The following is a 24,178-nucleotide window of genomic DNA, read 5'->3' as shown; positions in this document are numbered from 1 at the left end:
TCGTGGTGCAGGCATACATTTAGGTAGCTTAAGGCGATTTCACACCAATACGCTTCTTTGCCGTCTCGTCAAGTACGCACTTGTCAGATCTGAAGATGGTGTTCTATCACACCAGCAACGTCGTGGAGCCCTCGGCCTTTATTTACGTGGGCAAAGACAAAGTTGAGAGTAGGCGAGATTGCCCTTGACCAGGACGATCGTAATGCTGACACTTGCAGAGATGAGGTTTGTCGCTTGTACGCTTCTGCCGTCCCTGGTTACTGACCAGCGAAGGACCTGATCGCCCATGGATGGCCCGAAGACGTGTGGTTCCACGCTGACAATCTCTCCTCGGCGCATATCTACCTGCGACTACCTCCTCCACAAACGCCAGATCAATGGAAGACTATCTCCCCGGAGCTGCTCAACGATTGCGGCCAGCTCACCAAGGCCAACAGCATCGAGGGCAACAAGAAGGACAACGTAACAGTCATCTACACGCCATGGAGCAACCTCAAAAAGAGCGGCAACATGGCTACTGGTCAGGTTGGGTTCAAGGACAACAAGCTGGTGAAGCGAGTCTATGTCGAGAAGCGTGAGAACGCTATCGTGAATCGTTTGAATAAGACCAAGGTGGAGAAGTATCCGGACTTGAGGCAGGAGCGGATGGATAGGGACCGAGAGGAGAGGAAGGCTGAGAGGATAGCCGCACAAGAGAAGGTAAGGGATTTGACGAGCCTGATATTGCATGACCAGTACTGACCAAAGAGTACAGAAGAAGGACGAGGAGCGGCTAGCGGAGGAGCGGGCTCAGATGAAGTGGCAGAAGGACCATATGTATGAGGATATTCATGACGAAGACGCCATTGCAGCTTCAAGTAATCAGGATCGCGATGCCGACTTCCTTGAGGACTTCTTCTAGGTTAATCGATGCTTATGCGGGTGGCATTGTAGCAGGTTCGCCAGAAGGATACAAAGGTGTTGTTGGAATGGCTACCAGCGTCTACTTGGATCACGTTGTATTTCATGATTAGCTGAATAACGTGATCATCGAGCGATATTCAGTCAATCTGATTAATGGAATATTCGTGCCCGAGCCAGTAAACTTTTAGCCTAGACTTTAACCAAACGTACGATTCCTGCTTCCTTCGACCGCCGAACAGCTCCCTCTCACAGTTCGATGCAGAAAACTGCGTGAAAGGCCGCTAATGAGCGAGAACTGAATACTGTGAGAAACAAAACGCTTATGTATCAGTACCAATCTTGAAGGCGAAAGCATGCACCTTACACGTGATGGGCCTAAGCCAAAATGCTTCTTCACGCAAGCCAATCTACCGACCTTCGTTGATCATGACCACCCTCCCATCAAGAAACAGCCTTTGGCAACTGTTGTGAAGCAGAATTTTACGCACACAGTACACTGACACCGCATGCTCGGCGACTAGAGCACTCCTGCTAACAACTCGCCAGCTTGACTTGATCGTCCCTGATACGCACCTTGACAAGCTCAATGCAGCACTTACGAAGGGACCAGGCGATCTACACTATGCTCGTGTGTATATGAAGCTCAGTGAGATCCTTGACGGCGACTTCTTCAACACGTACATCAAAAGTGGTGAGTTCCATGTCTCGCACCTCACGACGAAACATTTGCTGACACTCCCAAGACGACATCCTCATGCTATCTGAAGGACGACCAGGCATAGACCATATGTACTCGTTGTGTGAAGGAGTGCTCCGGCTCGAGGTCGACAGGCCGGCATTCGAGCGTACGGGTCTGCCTGGAACGGCAATACCAAGTCAAGGGAGAAAGCATGTCAAATCAAGATATGGTAGGTCTATCTAGTACCAATTACATTGAGCTAAGCTGAGCTGATCTCTATAGCTATCGAAGTAAATCTGCGCCTACCATCTATGGTCAGTGGCAAGCCTGGCTTCGATCGCCTGGTCTGGGCTTGCCGCAATGTGCTCAACCGCTCCGTCGCGTGGTTGATATACAATTCGAAATCTCCAGGAGACTTCAGCGGTCCCATCTCGTCCCACCAACCGTCGATACGTGCCATCGAGGCTGAAATCAGCCATACCAAAGCTCGCACAATGCCGGCTCGGCCTGGCGTCGTAGATGAACATGACTTCGATGAGGCTACAGCACTGCTGGAATGGATGACTCTTGTGGCCAGCGGGTCAGTGAGAGCTCTACCGTTAGCCAGTGAGCACGAGATGTCAGGAGTGGAGAGCTCCGGCGTGTCTGCACTGAGATGGCACGGCTTCATACCTTCGAGCTTCGTTATCGGTATCCTCCTTCCAGCATTGAAGGTGTGCAGCAATGACTGGTTCGCAATGATAGCTACATCATTCGATGGCAGCGCCTACGCCACCATGAAGTCCGAAGATCATATTATGGTTTGGGAGTTTACGGACTGACTGACTGGCTCGGAGAGTGCCACTCATGGCACTGGGGTGATACCTTCCAGCACAGACTGCAGTGGCAGCAGCACTTCTTCCGCTCCACACCACTTGTTACTTGCTACTGCAACAGCTTTCACGAGAAGCGGGTACAGGAGTTGCACATGAGCATCTGGGCCACTTTTTCGAGATGCGACCGAGTCTGCAGCCAAAGCTTGAGGATGCAATCTGATAGTCTTGATCTTCCCAAACGCGAAGAGCAGTTCCTCTAGCTCGGAAAGAGGTTGAGGTCGCCGACCTCGCAACGGGTGATCGATGACATATGCTCGGATTGGCACGGCCAGTCGAAGAATAAGCATTGGTGCGGCTGCTTGTGCCAAATTTGTGTGCTCGGTTGTATCTTCTTGGCGAGTTGCAAGCGCAATGAGTTCATCGAAGCAGACGTAACTCATACGCTCGCGTGGTGAGAATGGTACACGCCTCGCGCGCGGTCGCCTGAGCTCAAGCAGTCCTTCCAACGGAGATCTGGAGGCATCTGGCACCTCGCTTGGCTCGATTCTGTGAATAATAGAGGCGTCGAATAGCGCACGCACAAGAGAATTGCGGATCTCGACGGCCAGTGTTGAATCGCCCACGCACGGTACAAGCATACCCTTCCACTTCTCAAAGCTCTCGATATCAGAACCTTCATCTTCTTCGATGGCTTTCTGCTCTGTCATGGTATCGAGACCTGTAGCGTTGACTGTGCCCGCTACAAGCTGAATCGTCTCTGTCCACAAAGCGTTCCTTGAGTTGATGTCTCTCGTATCACGTGCAACTCGTAGTATAGGCTCTACCAGCTTCAAGCCAGTGGTGGTTGCTTGTTGCCAAAGGTACTTATCTTTGCACTTCGCCGGCACTGCATATTTGCTATGTACCATGTGTTGCAGTGCGCCCACGGCCTGATTAAGGGCACTCATGTTGATGTCCCCCAGATCAGTCGTTGCGTGATGTTGCACGAGAGAGGCAAGCCAGTCTATGGCATGACTGGAGATGGCTATGAAAGTAGGCCCGTGGTTCGTGTTCGAGCTCGCGCCTTTGTGATGCAGGAGTGAGATCTCGGAGGCGGTGACTACCAGGCTCGATAACAATTGATCCTGGCCCACACGGATATTGTCGAGCAGCTGCATAGCCTTGGTTTGCAAGGTGCTCATAGAGTTGACATCGGCTGCGTATCTCGGACCGTTGGAACGCTCCACGCAGTGAAAGATATTATCAATCATCTTACGAGTCTGCGGCCCACTAATGGTTTCCTTAGCCAATCGATAAAGCTCAATTGCTGTGTCCATGTAAGCGACGAACGAAGCTTGATTGTCTTGCTTGTCTTGCTCATCATCCGAGAGCTCCGGTGGCCTCTTCAGCCACAACGCAATGGTGCGATAGATAGGAGTCGTCCAGACACTTGCTCCTTCTCTTACCTGGCCTAGTATCCCTGCAAGCGCAGTGTATACGCTAGTGTTGAGCCTGTGGTCCTCACAATCGAGATATGCCTCGAGGCGAGTCAAGAAGATCTCCCACAGGCTTGGTAGCCTTCTGCTCTGCTCGATCACAGAGATATGCTGGACTACGAGATTCGCAACGCCCTGCATAATCTGCGCAGAGACGTTGTGGTCGCTCTTGGCGCAGGCTGCTGATGGGCTTGCAGCGTCAATGTCTTCGCTTGCGTACAGCCGGATATCGTTGGCTGCAATGACCATAAAGATATGGCGCAGCAACATGTCCCATGCCTTGGGTGTCACCGTCGTGCCAACATTTTTGGTAATGCTGCACACGGTCTGGTATGCTGCATTGCGAATCTCATTCTTTGTGTCCCGTACTACATTTCGTAGCCTGAGCATGAGCAGCAGTAGCTGAGCAGCTTTGCGTTCAGTTGCATGATTCTCCACATCTGCCAGCATATCATCGGTGTCTTCGAGATCCGACGCCAAGCTTTCCATCTCCTCCGCTGCCCCATCCGTAATGATATGTCCGGCGACCGCTAAAGTCATCGTCACGGTAGTCAACGCCATGTTTAGATCTCCCTCTTGGGCAGTATATCGGTAGAGCAGTTCCAAGAGAGAGGGCATGACGGCCAAAGGTAGAGCAGCTAAAAAGTCAGAGCAAATGAGCTGCGTGGCGCTGAACGCAACACGAGCGACGTGAGCAGATACGAGCTCGCTGGAGATAGAGTGCCATTCAATGCCGAGTCCCATGTCTTGCTCACAGACGAATGGACGGGACTCAGTGCGCTCGAAAGCTGTGCTCAGAATTGCAATTATGGTATGCCACCCAGCGGCCAGAGTCTCACCAGAACGGTCTAAGACTTGTGTTAGGGCTTCCAGCACATGACTGTGCACTTCAACATCTGTATTGGTGGGCTCTCCATCATCAGCATATATGCCGTTAATCATCTCGAGCATAACCACAAAAGCGCGGCGCTGCACAACAGACCGATGCTTGGTATCTTCGTCAAATGCGGTTATGATGCACTCGGCCATCATCTCGCACAGTACGCTGGCTGCTGCTCGTCGAGCTTCTCTTGGGTTCAAAGCACCGCACGCAATCTGCACAAGTTCATCGACGACAAGAGACCAACCACTGTCTGCAGGATCGTACACCACGAAGCGTGAGATATTCATGCGGCCAAGTACGCCAAGTTTCGGTATCACAAATTGATAGTCCCTGGCCTGCATTTCGGCGAGAGTGCTTATACCAGGTAAACCAGAATAGTTCCTTTGTCGCAACGTGGGTGTAGTAGGTGGCGAGACACTTTCCGTAATCGGTGAGGAAGGCGCTTCCAGAGGCCTCGTGCCAAGTAGGCGGATGAAAGCATGGAGCACGGACAAGAAAGCATCGTTGGGATAATCAGCGGTGCTCTCAAGCAGGCGCGAGGCAGCAGATTCGACCGCAGCCACTTCTGAACTGAATGTACGGACAGCAGAAGGAGCATCGTCGCCCTTCTTAGAAGCACCTTGACGAAGGAGATGCTGTGATATTGTGGAGCTAAGGATCATGTCTGCTTGCCGTAGCACATCCACAATTACTGCAAAGGCCTTGTCAAGGGTTGGACCAAGCGCAATCGCAAGATTCAATAAAGCCCTCAAGCACAGAAGATTCCGGGTCGATAGCATGGGTCGTGCAGGTTCGATAGAAGAGCGTCGTTCGCGATCCATTGTCAGCGACGATGCTTGACTGACAAGACTTTCGACACTGAGCAGATTTCTGGGATTGGAGAAGATCCGAGGGCTTTCAGGTACCGAGGTGGAGGAAGGTTTGGTGCTCTCCATCATGGCAGCATTGAGGACATGAGGTGGTACGGCGGACTTGCTTAATGTGGTCATGAGAGCGTCTCGTGGCGTGGTCAATCTCAGTAGACCAGCCACCTGTGCAAAGCGCTGATGTCCCTTGATGAGATTGCGATAGTACTGCTCTTCTAGCGTTGCGTTGAGAAATGTGGAAGAAGTGGCTAGAAATGCAGGCCAGCAATGCTCGACGAGCCCAGCCACTGCACGTAGTCGATCCGTGACAGCTCCATTCTCGGGTGTCAACGGGTTCACGGGCACAGCACGCTTGCGAAACGATTGCGACCTGGGCATGTTGACTGGCCGCTTGATCGAATCTCTGCTATCTGATGGAGTCTCAGCAGATGCGTCCTCTGGCTTCTCATGCTGAACTGTAAGCGGCAGTACGACTCGAGCTAAGCTGTCAGAGATACTGTTCACGCAATCTAGAACCATGGCATATATGTATGTTTCCGGTAGTGCCGGAGCTTCTGTCTTGTCTAATTGATCCAAGCATGCGGTTTTAGGAATGCTCCAGGCAGGACTGATCCCAGGTACGTTGGCCTCTGCAACACCAAGGACCGAGCTAATCACTCCAGCCATGCCAGTTGCGGCCTCGAGGGTTGTCTGCTCCACTGCTGGGTCACCGTTGTCTCGGCTACCAGCGGGCACGCTAGATTGTTGACCTAGCCCAATGGCTGCGGGCTTTTCAGCCGATAATCGCACAAATGAGGATAGCAGATCTTGTACAATCGACTTCCCGGTCTCAGACCCATCATATGCAGCATATGCGTCTATGACTGCGTTTCCGCGGCTCAAAAAGTTGCGAAGAACTTCCATAGCAGCTACTCGTTTCCATGGCGCAGCGGGATCGAGCTCAAGATGGTGAGTGAGAAGCCCTAACGCTACTTCAAATTCATCCAGAAATCGGGAGAAGTATCTTGACAATAGCGTATCGATCAGACGAAGAGCACGTATCGTCAGCCCGAACGACGCCTTCTCAGATAGTGGCCGCGTGACAGCCGGTAGGAGATTCGAGCTGATGACACTACTCAGTTCCGAGTGGAACACGAACAGACGTGCATTAGCGTTCAAAGCTGACGATATAAGCTCGAGACTCGAACCAGGCGACAAGGACGTGAGCTGCACGAATTTGGTAGGGCGATCTTCTGCAGCTAGGACCAGATCACGAAACATGCGATAGGCATCGTACGCCGCGGGTCGAAGTGCAATTGGTCCTTCCTCTCCAGGTACTTCGTGAGTGGTACTTATGCTTCCTGCTTTGCGATCCTCGTCCACGACTTTCTCGAATACAGCACTTACCAGCTGCTGGAGCGTAGCGGCGGCGACGCCACTGACCGTCTGAGCCTTGGCAGATTGCAATGAAGCACATAGCTGCAGTGCACCAGCAAGGAGCTCGTCCCTTAGCTCGGTGGCATAGTTCTGAATAAGCGAAGGGAGAGCCTGGAGTATCTTCAGCTGAATTTCTAGACCAAGATTGGCACAGGCATTGAACGCATCTAGTGTCTCCTGTAGCCGGGTTTTGGGCAAGCCTCTCGAGATGACGAGTTTCTGGAGACACGTAACGCCGCTGCTAGCAAGTTTGACGTTTACAGTCTCGCATGCTATCAAGAATGGGTCAATGAAGCTGGACCGTCTACTGAGATCTTTTGTTAATCAGCGTCTGGAAGACTATAGTAAGATACATGGTCCTCACCAGCAGCGAGCTGTTGTTCCGATGTTGCCGGCAGCGACTTTAGCTCTTGGAGGCTCTTTTCCGCAGCATTTCTTAGGTCGGTGTTCTTGCGTTTCGACTCAGATATCAGGTTTGTGAGCTCGCTGCTCAACAGGGTCGCCGTCATCGTCGAGGCATGCTTGTCCGACCTAGATTTCGAGCCAAGCGGCTGATATCAGCATCACCGTATAGCTTGAGAGTACCAGATCGGGCTTTGAACGCGGTGATCTGTCGAGAGATGTCGTGTTAGCTATTTAGAGCAACGTCAGGATACTTGGCAGGTCGATGGCGCACGCGTAAGCTTATTTCTCGTGCCGGCCCGATACCGAAGTAACGCTTTTGCCATGTGCCACATGCTGGCGACGTAACTATGCATGCCGGTCTCCGACCACATTTAGTACACTACGATAATAAAAAGACGCTGTAGCTCTGTCGCATACAACAGCGGAATGCAGGTCTTCACAAACGCTACCTTGATACAATCACGGCTAAGAAGTGTTGTCTATGTCCGAACCAAGCGTGATAGAAGAGCAAACAAGCCAGAAGCAGAATGAAGTTGTGCATGGTGTAGTCGACCCCGTCCTGAAGGCTACAGAGGGATTGAGGAATCCGCCTGCGGGCAAAGGCGTGGATGATGCCGTTACTTCGGACACGAACCAGGACGCAGAGAAGGCACCCGCAACCACTGGAGTAGATTCTACGGTCACGCATCCTGAGGCGTATGCGAAGAATGGTGCCGAGTACGCAGAGATCGAGGCTGGCAAGGATGTCAAGAGCAATACAGGTGAGAGTCGGAGTTCCGAACAAATACAGCAGGAAGCAAGTGAGCATCTCGCTAGGCGTGCCTCAGAGATGCATCTGGATGAACAACAAGCAAATATAAAGATAGACGTTGAGCAGCGAGTCGTAGACAAGGAATCTTTACCAGCGACTCCACCACATCCGCCTCCTCCGGCGAAGGACAAGGGTAAAGCTGCCGCAGAGGCTGAGCCAGAGTACGATGAGAAACATCCTCCGATCGACGAGACATCGTCTGATGTGCCTGAGGCACCTCAAGGCGCACTCGAACCCATGAAGCTCGAGATACAGACCATTATGGATCAGTTCGCGGACGGCAATGGTGCTGCGGGTGAACAGGAGATCATGTCACCTCGACTAGAACGACAACAACCAATACTGGTCTTGCCACCACGGACGTCAAGCCTAGAACAGAATCTAAGTCAACAGACCACTGGCCAGAGCATATCGTCACAGCACAGTATGGACCAGAATAGCAATCAGTATGGCAATTCGGGCCCAGCCGTTCACGATGACAACGAGTCACTAATTAGCATGAAATCTGGATCGCTATTCCAACCACCACCACCTTCACCAGAACCCGAGACGAGTCTCCCTTTCGACTTCCATCGCTTCCTTGAGCAATTGAGACACCGGACTGCAGATCCTGTAGCTGGCTTCCTACGCTCTTTCCTGGGAGAATTTGCGAAGAAACGGTGGATGGTACACGAACAAGTCAAGTTTATTTCCGACTTTCTTGAGTTCATCTCAAAGAAGATGGCACAATGCGAAGTCTGGCGGACGGTCTCGGATGACGAGTTTGACAATGCGAAAGAAGGAATGGAGAAGCTGGTCATGAATAGACTATATTCACAGACATTCTCACCAGCTATTCCTGCTGCCCCAGGCAGTCCGCGCAAAAGCAAGAGTGCTAGATCTCAAGCAGATGCAGCAAATCCGCACGGCCCTGGGCGGAGAGGCCAACATCAGGAGGATGTAGAGCGGGACGGAGTCATCGCACAGAAGATCCGGATATACGGCTGGATTAGCGAGGAACATCTCGATATCAAGCCCATTGGCGATAAGGGCAAGAAGTTCCTGGGCCTGGCGCAGCAGGAACTGCTGAAGATCAACAGTTACCGAGCACCCAGAGACAAGGTCATCTGTGTGCTGAACTGTTGTAAGGTCATATTCGGCTTGTTGAAAAGTGCGAAGGCGGACCAATCTGCAGATGCATTCATTCCACTGCTCATATACACCGTACTGAGAGCTCGACCGGAGAGTCTTGTCAGTAATGTGCAGTATATCTGGCGCTTTCGGAACCAAGACAAATTGGGTGGCGAGGCTGGGTACTACATGTCGTCCTTGATGGGCGTGGTGACCTTCATCGAAAATCTGGATCGCACCACCATTACTATCTCGGACGAGGAATTCGAAAGGAATGTGGAACATGCTGTTAGTGCTATCGCAGAGGAGAACAAGGAACAAGAATATGAGGAGAAGAGCCATGCTGCCTCTGTCCGGGCACTGCAGCACTTGAGCGAGAAGAGCGCGCTCAGTCGAGCCGAAGTCACGCCCAACAATAGTATGGACGCCGAGCAATCAAGCCCACGGCGAAACGGTAATCAACGGCTCAGCGAGAGAAGTCAACCAGCACCGCAGAGTCCTGTAAGCGAAGATGACGACCTTGATGCTGTTTCTGGCCTGCTTCGCACAATACAGAAGCCCTTGAGCAGTATTGGGCGGATTTTCTCAGATGATGGTGGACAGAGTCAAGCTACTCTCAAGCCAGCGAGTACGTCGCAACCTGGCTCGTCACCAAGAAGGCTGAGTCCTGCTCCCGAACTACCTCGGAGACCCAGTACGGAGCATGCAAAGCGGTCGTCATCGAGACAGCCAGGTCAGCAACGAATAGTTCAGGATCCGGCGGTACAGCAGGCAAATGCTGAAGCCGCAGAGGCACAACGGGTACGTGCCAGGGAGCACAAAGTTGTGGTTGAGTATGGTGTCGCCACTCAGCATTACTTGAGGCTTTGCTAATAGTCATGCAGGACCCTCCGTAGCATGTTTCCTAATCTTGACGCTGAGGTTATCGAAGACGTGACCAGAGCGCAAGAAGGTAATGTTGGTAGGGCTGTTGATGCCTGTCTTGCATTGAGCGGATGATACCATGGTGTTGCACGTATGTAATGTTTATAAGCCGAGACATATCATAGTGTCTATCAGGAGGCGATTCAAAGCATGACCACCCCGTAATACTAACAGGTTGTCCCCTGTTATCTCGTAAATATCGTAAATCAAAACCTGGTTCAAATAGTTGCAAATGTAGATCGTGACTCGTGTGATGATCCTAGCCTGCAGCGGAAGCCGGCAGCCCCAAACGTAGATCTTGCATGCCTCGGTGGCGCAGTGCAGGTGCAGGTGCAGGTGCACCCCATGCTCCAGCGTAGAGGCGCCTGCATTATTGGCGACTCTAGAAGAGCAACACTGCTTCACTGTACAGATTGAGGACTCGACTTCGCATAGCGTAGTAGCGGACAGCAGAGAGTTGGGCAGACCATCCGGAACACCGCACGGACACGCAACCTGCACGAGCAGCGACAGGTGACGACACCACATACTCTTGCCCTTGAACGGCCGAAACTCCCTGTACAACCCCATTGAAGATGGTGGTCAATGAGACGAGGAAGAGGCTATTGAGACAGCTGAATAGCCGATACATCTATGGACGATATGTAAGCATACCCTGCTGGACTTGATGGACAAGGGCGCACGCAATTTCCTTGGCTTGAGGTCTTCTGCGCATACCGAGAGAGCACGCGACCTAGGAGTATCATATGCTAATCGCCATCACTCGGTGACAGCCTCTGCTTCATGCCATAATCGCCCTCATACAAATCACCATGGTGTCGATACTGGTGCGGAAATTCAACGCCTACTATGCGAATAGACCAGTCTTCACGACCATGATAACCAATGCCGTACGAACACCTTCAGCCCCTTATCGAAATCCCACGACTAACGAACGTACAGGTTCTGGGAGGCATAGCAGACACCACCGCTCAAACCCTCACCGCCTTCCGCCGCCGTCAAGCCCAACGACAATCTGACCCCGAACCTGGCCACAAAGACGACTTCTTCTCCATCGAGATCCAAGACATGGATCGCAAAGTTCCCTGGCCCGACTCGCCCTCCCAACGCCTCGCCCCACCACCCTTCGACTTCGAGCGCATGGTGCGATTCATGGCATACCCCTTCATCATGACGCCGTTGCAACACAAGTGGTTCGCGTTCCTGAGTAACACTTTTCCGATAAAAGCGGGCGTGTCGGGTGCGGGGTTACAGGCGTTGAAGAGAGTGGCTTTTGATCAGTTGTTGTTTGCACCTGTGGGGTTGGCGTGTTTCTTTACGTTTATGACTGTGGCTGAAGGGGGAGGGAGGAGGGCTGTTGCGAAGAAGTTCCAGGATGTGTACCTGCCGGCGTTGAAGGCCAATTTTTTGGTATGGCCACTTGTGCAGGTCATCAATTTCAGGTTGATACCTATACAATTTCAGATTGTGAGTGAGGAGATACGTTTGAGGATGTTGGACCCCTTGCTGACTGTTGAATAGCCCTTTGTGTCGACCATTGGTATTGCGTGGACTGCGTACCTTTCTTTGACGAATTCTGCAGAGGACGAAAGCATCGGTCTGGCTTCACCTTAGAGAGGCGGGCAGGACGCGACATAGCAACTTTGGGAATCCTTCCTAGGCGCATGGCGAACACTCGACAGGATCCGGGACGGGCAGGCGCCCTGAGTTTGGACATGAAGCGCGGAGTATGGCGCGAGGGCGCATTGACATGGTTGTCTAGGTCAAATTCACCTGCCGCTTCGAAAGCGTATCGTGAGCATTGAAGTCAAGGCAGCCCATCCCAAACCCTATTTTAATCCTTCTGATAAGCACACGCACCGAAACCATACCTCGAAGGCCCGAAGTTCGTTTGCTTTGCCTATGGGACATGACTTCCGTCCATATGAGGGTTATTCGTTCCCAGAGTTGCACTTGCATTATACTTCGCCTCCCTCCATAGCACTCGCGACTGGATTTTGTCCTGCTTGCCCTACGCTGCCTCACTTCGCATGCGTCTCCTCCACGACAACACGGTTAACGACATAGAACAATACAGCCGACCATCACATGAATCACTCAAGACGTGTCCGGAACAGTCGTCGCAGATAATGCAACTTGCAATTCGCTTCAACCATTTTTCCCACATGTTGCTTGCGTGTCTGCTGTGGGCATGCCTAATTTCCTGGGACTATTCTGGATGGATCAGCAGATGCTATCGCCCTGTCGCCCCACTGTATCTCCTGGCTCTGGCTTGTCTGTTATACACAGCGTATATCTGTCCTATGACGTGGGGAGGTCTTGCGGAAGACATTGGGAACATCACGATGGGCTGGCTGATGTTCATATCCATGAGCAAAGACGCCAAAGAGTACGGTACGTTCTTCATTAGTGCTGCACTATGCCATTGGATGTTGTTGTCCGAACGATCAAATGTATCGGACCGCCACGATTCAACGCAAAGGATGACCCCACCAAAATCATCGTCACTTTCCGATGGCGGGGCAGAGACAGGCAAGAGCTCACTTTTTGTTTACTACAGAACTCGAAAGAAGCACTCTACCGCAATACCACATACGAGATTCCAAGCCATTCCTCACAAAAATATCCACCCAGCATGTCTCTCTCCAACAAACTCTCCATCAATGACGTAGACCTCAAGGGCAAGCGCGTGCTTGTCCGAGTCGACTTCAACGTGCCATTGGACAAGGAGACCAACTCCAAGATCACAAACAACCAGCGTATCGTCGGCGCCCTTCCCACAATCAAATACGCCATCGAACATGGCGCCAAGGCAGTCATCCTCATGTCCCACCTCGGTCGCCCAGACGGCAAGCCCAATCCCAAGTACAGCCTGAAGCCTGTCAAGGCCGAGCTTGAGAAGCTCCTAGGCAGGCATGTGACCTTCACCGACGACTGCGTGGGTCCGGAAGTTGAGAAGACAGTCAACGACACTAAAGACGGTGGCGTAGTCCTCCTCGAGAACCTCCGCTTCCACATCGAAGAAGAGGGTAGCAGCAAGGACAAGGATGGCAACAAGACTAAAGCCGACAAGAGCAAGGTTGAGCAATTCCGCAAACAGCTCACAGCTTTAGGAGATGTCTACATCAACGACGCCTTCGGCACCGCTCACCGCGCCCACAGCAGCATGGTCGGCGTTGAACTCCCACAAAAAGCCTCTGGTTTCCTCGTAAAGAAGGAACTAGAATACTTCGCTAAAGCGCTCGAGAACCCTCAAAGACCTTTCCTCGCTATCCTCGGCGGCGCTAAAGTCAGCGATAAGATCCAGCTCATTGAGAACCTACTCGATAAAGTCAACAGCCTGATCATCTGCGGCGGTATGGCCTTTACGTTCAAGAAGACGCTGGAGAATGTCAAGATAGGGAACTCGTTGTTCGATGAGGCGGGGAGCAAGAAGGTGGCAGAGTTGGTGGAGAAGGCGAAGAAGAATAATGTCAAGCTTACCCTTCCTAACGACTATATCACCGCGGATAAATTTGACAAGGATGCCAAGACTGGGTATGCCACGGACAAGGACGGCATCCCTGACGGCTGGATGGCGCTAGATTGCGGTGAGGAGAGTCTGAAGTTGTACAAGGAGGCTATTGATGACGCCAAGACCATCCTGTGGAATGGGCCTCCTGGAGTGTTTGAGATGGAGAAGTTTGCTAATGGAACGAGGAAGACGATGGATTATGCGGTTAGTGCTGCGCAAAGTGGGAAGATTGTGATTATTGGTGGTGGAGATACGGCGACCGTGGCGGCGAATTATGGTGTGGAGGACAAGCTGAGCCATGTCTCTACGGGTGGCGGTGCGAGTCTGGAGTTGTTGGAGGGGAAGGAGTTGCCTGGTGTGGCTGCTCTGTCGAGTAAGTAGATTACTTTGATGGCTGAAAATTCGCGCAAGGTAGTCTGATGTAGGACAAGGCTTGAAAGCGAGAATGTAGTTAGATGAGTTCTTTTCATGATTGATGATAATCATGCTGTATCGAAAGCACGTTGCCGCCTCATCTACCTCGTCTCCAGTCCTTCTCGTTGAGCTCGCCTGCTCGTGACGAGGTTACGCCGGATGCCGTCGCTTATGCTTCATGATGTGGTATGGTTCCCGTCGGCTCTCGTGTTCTTGGATCAAGAGATGGATGGCTCCTAGCCTTTCCTCTGCCCTTCCATCTTCTTCAGTTCCTCCCTATGCTGTCGTTAGTATAGCCATCCGAAACTGCTCAGGTGTAACAGCACTCACTTCAGCTGCACAGAGAAATCATCGTTCGTGTCGTCGTCGTCCCAGCTCTCTTCCCATAGATGTGTGTTGGTTTGTTGTGCGCCCACTTCCTCTTCTTTTGCCCAGTCTATTGGATTTGATTCGTCAGCCCTCGGCGTTCGTATCCCACCAGGCATACAACGTGATCCCACCTTCTACAGGAAAGTCTTCAAACTCATCATCCTCTTCTAATTGCGCAGCGGGCTTCTGTGGTTGTGCTGTTTGTGTTTTGGCTTGATCTTGGTTGTTGTCTTGCAGCTTTGTCGTGCTTGCGGTGCTCTGTGCTGCCCCTGACATGTTGGTGGTCCTAGAGTCGTTGAAGATTTGCGTTGGGTATTGTATTGGTGATTCGTTGCTTGCGGCAGGCACGAGAGCTTGCGAATGTATCGGCAGAGCCGCATGGGCAACTTGGAGATCGATTGGCTGCCTGTGCCAGCACGCTAAGAGATGTGCATTTTTCCTGAGACACAACACTGGGCTCGTGCACCATCAACCTGCATTCACTTCTTAAACACTCAAACTCTCAAAGATATTATGTGCGGCATCTTTGCCGCCATCAGCGACAGTCAACATATTCGGCCATCGCCTGAGCTGGAGCAGCAACTTCAACAGCGCGGACCTGACAGTACCGGACAACACAAAGCTTCCCACGGAGAGCATGGACCTCACGTCTCGCTACACGCCACGGTACTATCGCTGCGAGGTGATCATACCGTGCACCAACCTATATCTGTTGGAACGTCCGGGTCTGCGCTATGCTGGAACGGTGAAGCCTGGAGTATTGCGGGACTCCCGACTTCCGGCAACGACACTCTGGCCGTGGCAAGGCTGCTAGAGAATATTGCCGGTGAGCAAAATGAGGCACCGAGTCGTGGCGAAGCAATCATCGCGCGGGCTAGAAATCTAGCATCAGCTTTGTCTCAAATCGCTGGACCATATGCTTTCGTCTTCCACGATGCGGCGAATAACTTACTCTTCTATGGCCGCGACTTCCTAGGCCGACGTTCTTTACTCAGTGGATGTACTGAAATGGGAAACTGGCTGCTATGCAGCGTCACTGCTGGTACACCCAACACTTCCTGGCAAGAAATTGGCACCGACGGCGTCTACTGTCTAGACCTTTTACAAGCAAAGAATGCTGGCAATAGAATGGAGGAGGCCGTATCATTCGCTGCTTATAGCTCGTGCGAACCGCGGGAAGTCACTGACGATTCCAAGACGGTAGGTCTCTATCAATGGCCAGGTGAGCTTCTGTGCTCATGGTAAGGTAGGTGATTCCAAAGCTTTCTTTGAACCTGGACCTGCCAGCACAAGACCATTGTCTCAACGCAAAGTCGCAGGCCGTGGAGCACTTGCAAAAGCTGCTTCGTCGAGCATTGGCCGTGCGAATTGACAGCATCCCAGTGCCACCATGCTTGCAATCGGGCGAAGCGAGCTCACCACGAACGAGGCTTGCAATACTATTTTCCGGCGGACTTGACTGTACCGTGCTCGCTCGACTAGCTCACGATATCTTACCAATGGATGAGATCGTAGACCTTCTCAACGTGGCATTCGAGAATCCTCGCGTGCACAAACCACATACTGAGAGTGCATACGAACTCTGTCCGGATCGAATCACCGGGTGCGCGTCGTACAAAGAGCTGCAGGAAGTGTGCCCGGAACGACACTGGAACTTCGTGGCGATCAATGTACCATACGTACAGACTCTAGACCACCGCGACCAGGTCATCACACTAATGCATCCGCACAACACGGAAATGGACCTCAGCATCTCATGTGCGTTATACTTTGCATCACGTGGTCAAGGCTTCTTGTCCCCGACACCCGACGTGCTAGAGCCATACACTACTTCCGCACGAGTCCTGCTCAACGGACTAGGCGCAGACGAGCTTTTTGGTGGCTACCAAAGACATGCAACAGCGTTCGCACGCAAAGGCTACGAGGGTCTACTTGATGAACTAAGCCTTGACATCGGACGACTTGGCAAACGAAATCTAGGACGAGACGATCGTGTGATCAGTCACTGGGGTAGGGAAGCAAGATTTCCATATCTTGATGAGCAAGTGCTTGCTTGGGCCATGAGTGTGCCGGTTAATGAGAAGTGCGGCTTCGGCGAGACTCTCCCTGAGACGCCAAACGACGGGAGTGAGCTTCTTGAGCCGGGTAAGAAAGTGCTTCGGTGCTTGGCGTGGAAGCTTGGAATGAAGGGCGTGGCGAAGGAGAAGAAGCGTGCTGTAAGTGCTCAATTGATCAATTGCCATGATCTGTAGGAGCTAAAAAGTGGACAGATCCAGTTTGGCGCACGTACAGCCAAGATGGAGACGGGCAAGACCAAAGGCACGACATTGCTGTCATGATCATCGCTCCCAGAATTGAAGGTGAGCCGCTTTCAATCTCCTTCTCCTGGCAATCGGCTATGATGACGAGATTGAGGAACTCGTTCTTCAGGCTCAGATACTTATGAGATGCTTGCTATGATCTGACGATGCAACCCGCCATTCTCTGATGGTGGTGGTTGTGCGTCTGATATGGCGTGCCATCGATGATTTGGTAAAGGCAAGTCTGAGCTGCTGCCATCTTGCCGCTCCTATGCGATGTCATGGTTGTGCTGGGTGATACTGATGATACTTGCGCAGTTCGACGGACTTGGTGCTCGACAGACTTTGTGCTATCATCGTGAGAGAACAAGGAAGGCTTGACCTGATCCGTTTCACCTCACGAGCACAGGTGCTTGATCGTAGTCGCGAGATACGTTGACATTACTATTACGAGGGGTTGAGAGCGAAGGATAGATTATTGAAGGGTAGAGTATACACTCGCACACCTTGCCCTGTCAAGCTGAAGTAGCTTGGTCAACCACAATTTGATTGAAGCTTACCTAAGTCCGTCAAATCGCGGGCAATCGTGATGTCCGTTTCCGAGATCCACCTGGGCTGTGCAACTGCATCATCGCAGCGGCTTCCCATCCCGATCCTCCTTCGATCAGTAGCCCGAGACTGCAGTAGTGACCGCGGCGTCATGCCCGCCATAGCTGGCGTCACTACTATATGTCTTTTTTGGTACTTGGTACCTTGAAAGATCGCCATGAAACAATAAGTACTTTCTCGCCACGGACTAGACCACTTCCTGTGCCACTTGGCGTACACATTGCTCTCGATCTGTGCGAACATGAGACGAGCATTGGGTGGCGTTTTTGGCACCAAGGCCGGGAGTGCTGCCAGTAGGAGCCTCACGGCCATTGATGAGCCTCATGCCTGTAGGGCCATTCTGAGTGTTTGATATTATCAATGGAGTTGCTGATGGAGCATAGTACACGAGGCCATGGCTGCGGCCAGCCATATCATGAATGATGGTATGGTACTCCGAGCGCACGACTTGGACAGGAAGAGCACGTGCTGATGAGACGACAGACATGGAACGAGCAGAAGCAGAGTTAAGCAAAGGGACATCGCCTTTCCACAAAGTGAGATATACGGACACAGCTGGAAATGCTGCCTCGACGCCTTGCTGACGGATAATGTTCTCACCAGCTCGGCTTATCAACGGCTGTCTTCCTACGAGCTACTTTGGGATTCGAGAAGGAGGTGATGGAACAGGCTGGAGCACGAATCGCTGAAGCAGAAGAGGCAGCAACTGAACATCAGCGGCGAGCGATCAAGGACCGTAGCACAGCACACCAGAGCGCCATCTACCCAGCTGGAGCAGAATATGCCCTATGTCATGCTGAAAGCCAGCTTATGGCTGCCGTTATCGGTGTGTTGAACGAGAGCTTGACGGAGAGTCTGCGAGGATTCTATAAACTGCGGAAGGCATTTGCCACGTTGTACGAGCTCAGTGAGGCCGAGCAGAAGTACTTGAGGAGTATTGGAAGGAGCAACGCTACTTCACAGACATCGATTGTGTCTTCCACAGATAAGTTGTCGTCGACGGGCTTGCAGACACCAACAGAAGGGTCGGGCGTCCTGACACCAGCGAACCTCTCCGATAGTGACGACGAGGGTGCTTTTGTGGATGCAGAGGACGGCACGACGACCCACAGGCACAATGGCGAGCTGACTGAGACGGACCTCGAAAAGCTTACGCTGGACGACATGTCGAGCAAGCCAAACGGTGGTATAGGATCATCAGCGCCCACAACTGGGGCCGGCGCCACTACAGCCACTGCCTTTGCGCAAGCAGATGCCGACGTTGACTTCCGATCGATCACAACGGATCCAATCGATCTCTTCATCCATTCTGGCGTTGCGCTTTGTTTTGGCCTCCTTCAACTACTGCTTTCAATGGTACCACCGGCTTTTGCAAAGCTGTTATCAATCTTCTCGTTCCGCGGCGACCGAGAAGCAGGACTACGCATGCTGTGGTCTGCGACAAAATTCAAGCAGAATATCAACGGCGCCATGGCTGGCCTCATAACATTAGGCTTCTACAATGGCGCGATAGCATTTTGTGATATCCTCATGGACGATGCAGTACCCGAGGCTCGTCTAAAGAATCTTCTCCAGGAAATGCGACAGCTCTACCCTAGGTCGAAGTTGTGGCTATTGGAGGAGGCACGCATGCTTGGTGCCGAGAAGAATCTCGAGCAAGCTATTGCGATCACCAACGACGCCACGCCTGGTGGCCTGAAGCAGATTGAGGCGCTGAGAAGATTCGAGAGAAGTCTGAACTGCATGTACTTGCATCGGTATGAGGAATGTGCGACGGGCTTTATCGAGTGTGTGGGCTTGAACAGCTGGTCTCATGCTCTCTACTACTATATTGCGGGGGTATGCTACGTCGAGCTGTATCGTGCGCACAAGGTCAACGATCCGAAAGCGGCGGCGGCCTATGCCGAGCAGGCCGAGGAGAACTTACACAAGGTGTACTCGAATGTCGGCAAGAAAGGATTCATGGGCAGACAGCTCCCCTTTGACGTCTTCGTGATCAGAAAGCTCAAGAAATGGGATCATCGGACGAAGACGCAAGGCTGTAAATTCGTTGATGCTGTCGGCGTGAGCCCAGTGGCGGAGATGGCCTACTTCTGGTCTGGGTTCAAGCGCATGAACGAGAAGCAGTTGCTCAAGCATTTGCAGAATTTGGAGTGGTCGGAAGACCTCAGTCTCAATCCTCGATGGGCGCAGGAACTTGCCGATGAGAAAGCACTCCAGGCCTTGCTGAAAGCAACTTGTCTTCGATTCCTGCATCGTGTGCCGGAGGCTAAAGCAATGCTGTCTGAGGGTGTGCTATCCCACGATTTGCTGCAACTCAAGGCTTGCGACAATGCCGATGTCTGGTCAATTCCTGTCGGCCACTACGAGATGGCTGTGTGCTATTGGGATGAAGCGAGGGGCCAGCATGGCGATAAAGTCATCCTGCAGAAATGTAGTGATGAGATCGCAAAGGTGGAGAAGTCGGAGAGCTATGAGCTTGAGGCGCGAGTCGGCCTGAAGGTCACAACAGCTAGGGAGACTTTGAGGAAGTGCGGTGTCAGTAGTGTATAGTTTCGGCATATTCAGAGCATGGTAGGTTACGAGGAGGAATGCAGAAGTGTAGATATAGATATGTTCAGGATACATGTATCGCACCATGACAACATGTCTCCCTATACAACCGAATCATACCTCGTTTTGCTTTTGTTAACTTCATGATAATATGCCTGGTTTTATATCTGAGCGCCCTATCTGTGGTAGGCGAGAGCGTGATCCAATATGAACTGGATACCAGCCTTCCTGAAGGTGTCGGGCTCAGCGTATACAAGCTCAGTGACATTAGCGTCGAAAACAATATTCTGCGGATTGCTGTTATCGTAGAGCGGCCAATCCGGCGAACTAGCGGGGCGACCAGTGTAGCCATTGGGGTTGAGATCGTGAATGAAAGATGCCCAGCTTGAACTCATGAGTTGTGATAGCTGGTAGAATTCGATCGTCTTGTTGGTGAAGGGGTTGATTGTGCCGTGCTGGGCATCGTAGCCGAGGCCGTTGGTATTGTTGAACACGAAGGCCACTTCCTGAAAGTGAGTGACACCGACAGTGAATGGCAGACCTGCCGGGCGAGTGTTGAAGCGGTAGCTGTAGGCGGGAACGCCATTAGCGGTCCAGGTCTCGACGGCGCCGCGGCGATTGGCAATCATGACTACATCGCCGAAGTATCCCGCACTGCGACGATAATCTGCGCCTTGCGGCAGGGAGTAAGTGTAATTGCACGACAGCTCGGTTGGTGGTGGCACGAAGTTATCACAGATATCGGCATAGGCCTCGAGAAGCTCTGGCACGAATGCAGATGGGAGAGTTACCTGCGCAGTGCTGCGGGTAGCAAAATTGACGAAGTCGGCGGTGTTGTTCACGCCTTGTGGTCCGAATGCAGTGCCTTCGTCTGTGTTTGCGCCATCGATAATCGGGACCTTGACAAAATCGCCCTCGGCGAGCTGAATGCTGGACCACTTCTGGATGAAGTCGCCATCGACGATGGGGTTGAAACCACCACCGCCAGTGAGGTTAAAAAGGTTGTTTAATGTGGCGAATGGAGCGGAACGTAGACAATTCAGAGTATCGATGGCTGCAGAGCAGTTTGTTGCGTTCACAATGCTGTCGTAGATTGGCTGATATTGTTGGACCGTCCGGTAGCTATTGTAGTTGACAGGATTACCAGACTCCATGATACCAGCGCGGAAGATGCCATCGTCACGTCCGTTGTATGCCGTCAAATGCCACCCCACTGAGCCTGCTCCTGCAGATTCGCCCCAAATTGTTACTTTGGAAGGATCGCCGCCGAAAGCACCTGGTCGGTTCGTTAGCACATACCACGCCGACGCCGAAAACACCATTGTCGATCTTACCGATGTTCTCATTGAGCCAGTGAAGAGCTAGTCGCTGGTCACGTAGGCCAATGTTGGTGTTGCCAGACCCACTAACCTCTTGCGAGGCGAGGAAACCCCAGGCAGCCAGTCTGTATGCTATACTGACGCCGATGATAGGCTTGCCAATCTTTACCGAATTCTCGACAATGAAGGACAAGTTGTATCGACGATCCTGGGTACCTCCCATCGTGAGGCCGCCACCATGGATCCAAACACCGACGGGGAGATCTTGGTTCTCATAGCCAGATGGACGAACGACGTTACTGTGTCATATTAGGCATAAAACTCAGCATGATTACAGTCCACTTACAGGTAGAGGCAATCCTCGGACAAGGGATAGCCAATGTCGTCGCCGCCATAACCCACACATGATGGCGCATATGAAGTTGCTGCGTATGTGCCGTCGAATGTCTGATTGATGGACTCTGGATTGCGGAAGCGAAGCTCACCAACTGGAGGCTGAGCGAAGGGAACACCAAGGAAGTAGTCTTCGTTGTATGTTGACGAGTGCACGCCAGTTATCGTGCCGTTCTTAACCTTCACAGACGGGGCACCTGAGCCATTTGATGGGTAGCCGGCAGGAGGACTGGCTGATGCCCCTGGGGGATAGCCAACGGGCGGTCCCGAACCAGGACCCCAAGTTGGTGGGTGAGATGGACCATGGCCAGGCCAACCAGGGGCGGCATGGACAAGGACACCAAAAAGGGAAGCTTTAATGATGGCCTGCATTTTGTCTGGTGAGGGAAAAGGGAGCTTGCAGGATCATACTCACGCTTCTGGGCATCGCCGAGGCTTTATATGCCTTGTCGATCTTCGCTTTGGTATTGTTACCCCTCTGCCTGCACGGTGAAAACAAGACGTCAGTGGACGTAGCTAGGTGTCCGGCGCCGTGTAAATTCCATAGCGGTACCACTACGTGAGTCGTGTAGTCCCCCCGCCTCCGAAGAAAACCCGTGGCGAGGCCTCGAGGAAGCCCGGCACATAGAAACGGCCCTCATTTGTCACTGACTTAAATATATGCAAGGGCGGGCACTGCATCGAGGGAGTAGTGAGGTTTTGTGGTGGAGCATGGAGAAGAGCGGGGGCCTCTAAGCCGAATCGAACTCGCGCTAATGAGGGATTCGCCCGACGTTACTCCGATGCTCTACAATTCCCGCTCGAGCTCGCCTAGCAAACGTCCCGTTCTTCTCCACTTCCCTCACGGTATTGAAGTCGCTTGCGTGCGGTGCAGGCTCGTAGTAGACCACTTGGCTCGAAGCGATGAATAACTCCGAGGATTTTCGACCTAAAGTCTTCCGCCCTAACCCGCACCCGCGTGATGAGGGCGGCACCAATAGCTCCACCTTTATGGACTTCTCTCACGTTACTTCCAGCTAGGCTATCATGGCAGACCTGCTTCGGGCGACCACACAGATGAAGGCACTGATGAACCTGCCGTCGTAGCTCAGATCGGAGGAGGTGGGAGATTTTCGAGACTGACAACGACTTGCACTTTAGACGATATATGCTGAAGTGTGTCCCCATTACCGATATATTCTCATGGACTCAAGGGCCTATCAGCCTATCATTCGCGACTCCGTAGCTTCGAGACTAGAGCACGTCAGGAGAAAGTGTCAGTCGTCAGTTTGGCTCGATCGGATCCGAGATATTCGGATCAAAACGGATTGGTCTGCATTGATGCGCAGTGTTCCCTATACCTACCTGGAATGGATCGCTATTCGGGGCAACTCGTCTGATCTGAGCGCTGGAGCCTGGCTTTGTACTACAAGCATACCTTCTCCGGTATCAAATTGGACTTCTTACCCAGCCTTTGATCTTGCAAGCTTATCAACAGAGTTGTTAGGTCTTGTGAAATCGCTCTTCCTCCTGTTATTTCTTCTGGCATCGACCATTGGGAAGCGGCTGTTGTCTAAGACTGGACCTCTTCGTTTCGATTTTTCAAAAGCAAGACAATCGTGGCTCCAATCCCAGATCTCTTTTGTCTTTCGAGACAGATAGTCGTGCAGACTCTGAAAGCGCTGAGCTGCCCTTCCTATCGCTCTGGTGCATTGCTGACACATGCTCCAAAGGCAATCTGACGATCGATCGCGACTAGCGCAGGGCACGCAAAGCCCGCGATCTCCAGCATGTGTGCCTCGGCTTTTGGAGGACAATGACGACACGACCAAATCTACTCCAATGCCGTAACTCAATACAGAGCATGTACGACTGTACAATAGCACATCATCGAGAAGAAAGATTCAAAGCCTACTCAAGATATTTGCCAATCCAATAATACAATCACTAGCAACCAAGAACATTCACAATGCCATCGGTTCGAGCAGCTATGCTATTCCCAGCACAACTAATTATTGCTAATTAGTGAAGCAGGACGACAAATCATTAAAGCAGATTGCAAAGGAGACGCAAAGTGCCGCACCATCTCAGCTCGGCGATCCAGTCAGCCTAAAAGCAGAAACATCAACTACACAGCCCACGGATCAGGACAAGCCGAATAAGGCATCGAACAATTCGGGTGATGGGCAGACCTTGAAAGAGAAGGCTGAACAAAGTCTAAAGAGCAATCCATCTGCTCTCGGTGATCCGGTATCTCTCAAGGCGGAAACGAGCGATACCGAGCCAACGCCCGACGATAGAGGTGCAAGAGGAACGAGTAAGACGGGGAAGAATGATGGCAAGCCGAAGATGTAATTGAAGCGTAGGTATGTTTGGTATGACGAAGTGAGTCTTTTCACATGATCTGAGCACCGTTCCAAGCTGCAAAATCGTCTTTCACA

The 24,178-nt window shown here is 52.1% G+C and overlaps 11 protein-coding genes across 11 annotated transcripts; 8 read left to right on the top strand and 3 right to left on the bottom strand.

The window, feature by feature from the left end:
• Nucleotides 1-95: 95 nt before the first annotated feature.
• Nucleotides 96-901, top strand: LTS14_002065 (uncharacterized protein; the record flags this gene model as incomplete). The annotated part of the gene is made up of 3 exons (XM_064834772.1): nt 96-168; nt 269-699; nt 755-901. 3 exons carry the CDS (start codon nt 96-98, stop codon nt 899-901), a joined length of 651 nt encoding a protein of 216 aa, XP_064697643.1.
• Nucleotides 902-1,256: 355 nt separating this feature from the next.
• Nucleotides 1,257-2,403, top strand: LTS14_002064 (uncharacterized protein; the record flags this gene model as incomplete). The annotated part of the gene is made up of 4 exons (XM_064834771.1): nt 1,257-1,394; nt 1,450-1,594; nt 1,647-1,811; nt 1,865-2,403. The coding sequence occupies 4 exons, from the start codon at nt 1,257-1,259 to the stop codon at nt 2,401-2,403; spliced, it is 987 nt and encodes a 328-aa protein (XP_064697642.1).
• Nucleotides 2,404-2,426: 23 nt separating this feature from the next.
• On the bottom strand, nt 2,427-7,546 carry MON2 (Endocytosis and vacuole integrity protein; the record flags this gene model as incomplete). Its single annotated transcript, XM_064834770.1, has 2 exons — nt 2,427-7,309; nt 7,402-7,546. The coding sequence occupies 2 exons, from the start codon at nt 7,544-7,546 to the stop codon at nt 2,427-2,429; spliced, it is 5,028 nt and encodes a 1,675-aa protein (XP_064697641.1).
• A 377-nt stretch (nt 7,547-7,923) lies between these two features.
• On the top strand, nt 7,924-10,362 carry LTS14_002062 (uncharacterized protein; the record flags this gene model as incomplete). Its single annotated transcript, XM_064834769.1, has 2 exons — nt 7,924-10,196; nt 10,248-10,362. 2 exons carry the CDS (start codon nt 7,924-7,926, stop codon nt 10,360-10,362), a joined length of 2,388 nt encoding a protein of 795 aa, XP_064697640.1.
• Nucleotides 10,363-11,099: 737 nt separating this feature from the next.
• LTS14_002061 (uncharacterized protein) lies at nt 11,100-11,901 on the top strand (the record flags this gene model as incomplete). Its single annotated transcript, XM_064834768.1, has 3 exons — nt 11,100-11,177; nt 11,230-11,697; nt 11,809-11,901. The coding sequence occupies 3 exons, from the start codon at nt 11,100-11,102 to the stop codon at nt 11,899-11,901; spliced, it is 639 nt and encodes a 212-aa protein (XP_064697639.1).
• A 1,021-nt stretch (nt 11,902-12,922) lies between these two features.
• On the top strand, nt 12,923-14,182 carry PGK1 (phosphoglycerate kinase; the record flags this gene model as incomplete). Its single annotated transcript, XM_064834767.1, has 1 exon — nt 12,923-14,182. The coding sequence occupies one exon, from the start codon at nt 12,923-12,925 to the stop codon at nt 14,180-14,182; it is 1,260 nt and encodes a 419-aa protein (XP_064697638.1).
• Nucleotides 14,183-14,541: 359 nt separating this feature from the next.
• Nucleotides 14,542-14,860, bottom strand: SEM1 (26S proteasome complex subunit; the record flags this gene model as incomplete). Its single annotated transcript, XM_064834766.1, has 2 exons — nt 14,542-14,651; nt 14,716-14,860. The coding sequence occupies 2 exons, from the start codon at nt 14,858-14,860 to the stop codon at nt 14,542-14,544; spliced, it is 255 nt and encodes an 84-aa protein (XP_064697637.1).
• Nucleotides 14,861-15,097: 237 nt separating this feature from the next.
• Nucleotides 15,098-16,923, top strand: LTS14_002058 (uncharacterized protein; the record flags this gene model as incomplete). Its single annotated transcript, XM_064834765.1, has 3 exons — nt 15,098-15,784; nt 15,835-16,800; nt 16,855-16,923. The coding sequence occupies 3 exons, from the start codon at nt 15,098-15,100 to the stop codon at nt 16,921-16,923; spliced, it is 1,722 nt and encodes a 573-aa protein (XP_064697636.1).
• A 1,055-nt stretch (nt 16,924-17,978) lies between these two features.
• IML2 (Mitochondrial outer membrane protein iml2) lies at nt 17,979-20,046 on the top strand (the record flags this gene model as incomplete). The annotated part of the gene is made up of 2 exons (XM_064834764.1): nt 17,979-18,029; nt 18,097-20,046. 2 exons carry the CDS (start codon nt 17,979-17,981, stop codon nt 20,044-20,046), a joined length of 2,001 nt encoding a protein of 666 aa, XP_064697635.1.
• Nucleotides 20,047-20,222: 176 nt separating this feature from the next.
• On the bottom strand, nt 20,223-22,130 carry LTS14_002056 (uncharacterized protein; the record flags this gene model as incomplete). The annotated part of the gene is made up of 3 exons (XM_064834763.1): nt 20,223-21,322; nt 21,381-21,664; nt 21,712-22,130. 3 exons carry the CDS (start codon nt 22,128-22,130, stop codon nt 20,223-20,225), a joined length of 1,803 nt encoding a protein of 600 aa, XP_064697634.1.
• Nucleotides 22,131-23,706: 1,576 nt separating this feature from the next.
• On the top strand, nt 23,707-24,092 carry LTS14_002055 (uncharacterized protein; the record flags this gene model as incomplete). The annotated part of the gene is made up of 2 exons (XM_064834762.1): nt 23,707-23,715; nt 23,772-24,092. The coding sequence occupies 2 exons, from the start codon at nt 23,707-23,709 to the stop codon at nt 24,090-24,092; spliced, it is 330 nt and encodes a 109-aa protein (XP_064697633.1).
• Between the last annotated feature and the right edge of the window lie 86 nt (nt 24,093-24,178).

This window comes from Recurvomyces mirabilis (genome assembly GCF_035927965.1).
Source record: "Recurvomyces mirabilis strain CCFEE 5264 chromosome Unknown scaffold_4, whole genome shotgun sequence".
Lineage (NCBI taxonomy): Eukaryota > Fungi > Ascomycota > Dothideomycetes > Mycosphaerellales > Teratosphaeriaceae > Recurvomyces > Recurvomyces mirabilis.
The sequence above is the reverse complement of the archived record's forward strand: the minus strand, read 5'-3'. Positions and strand labels throughout refer to the sequence as shown.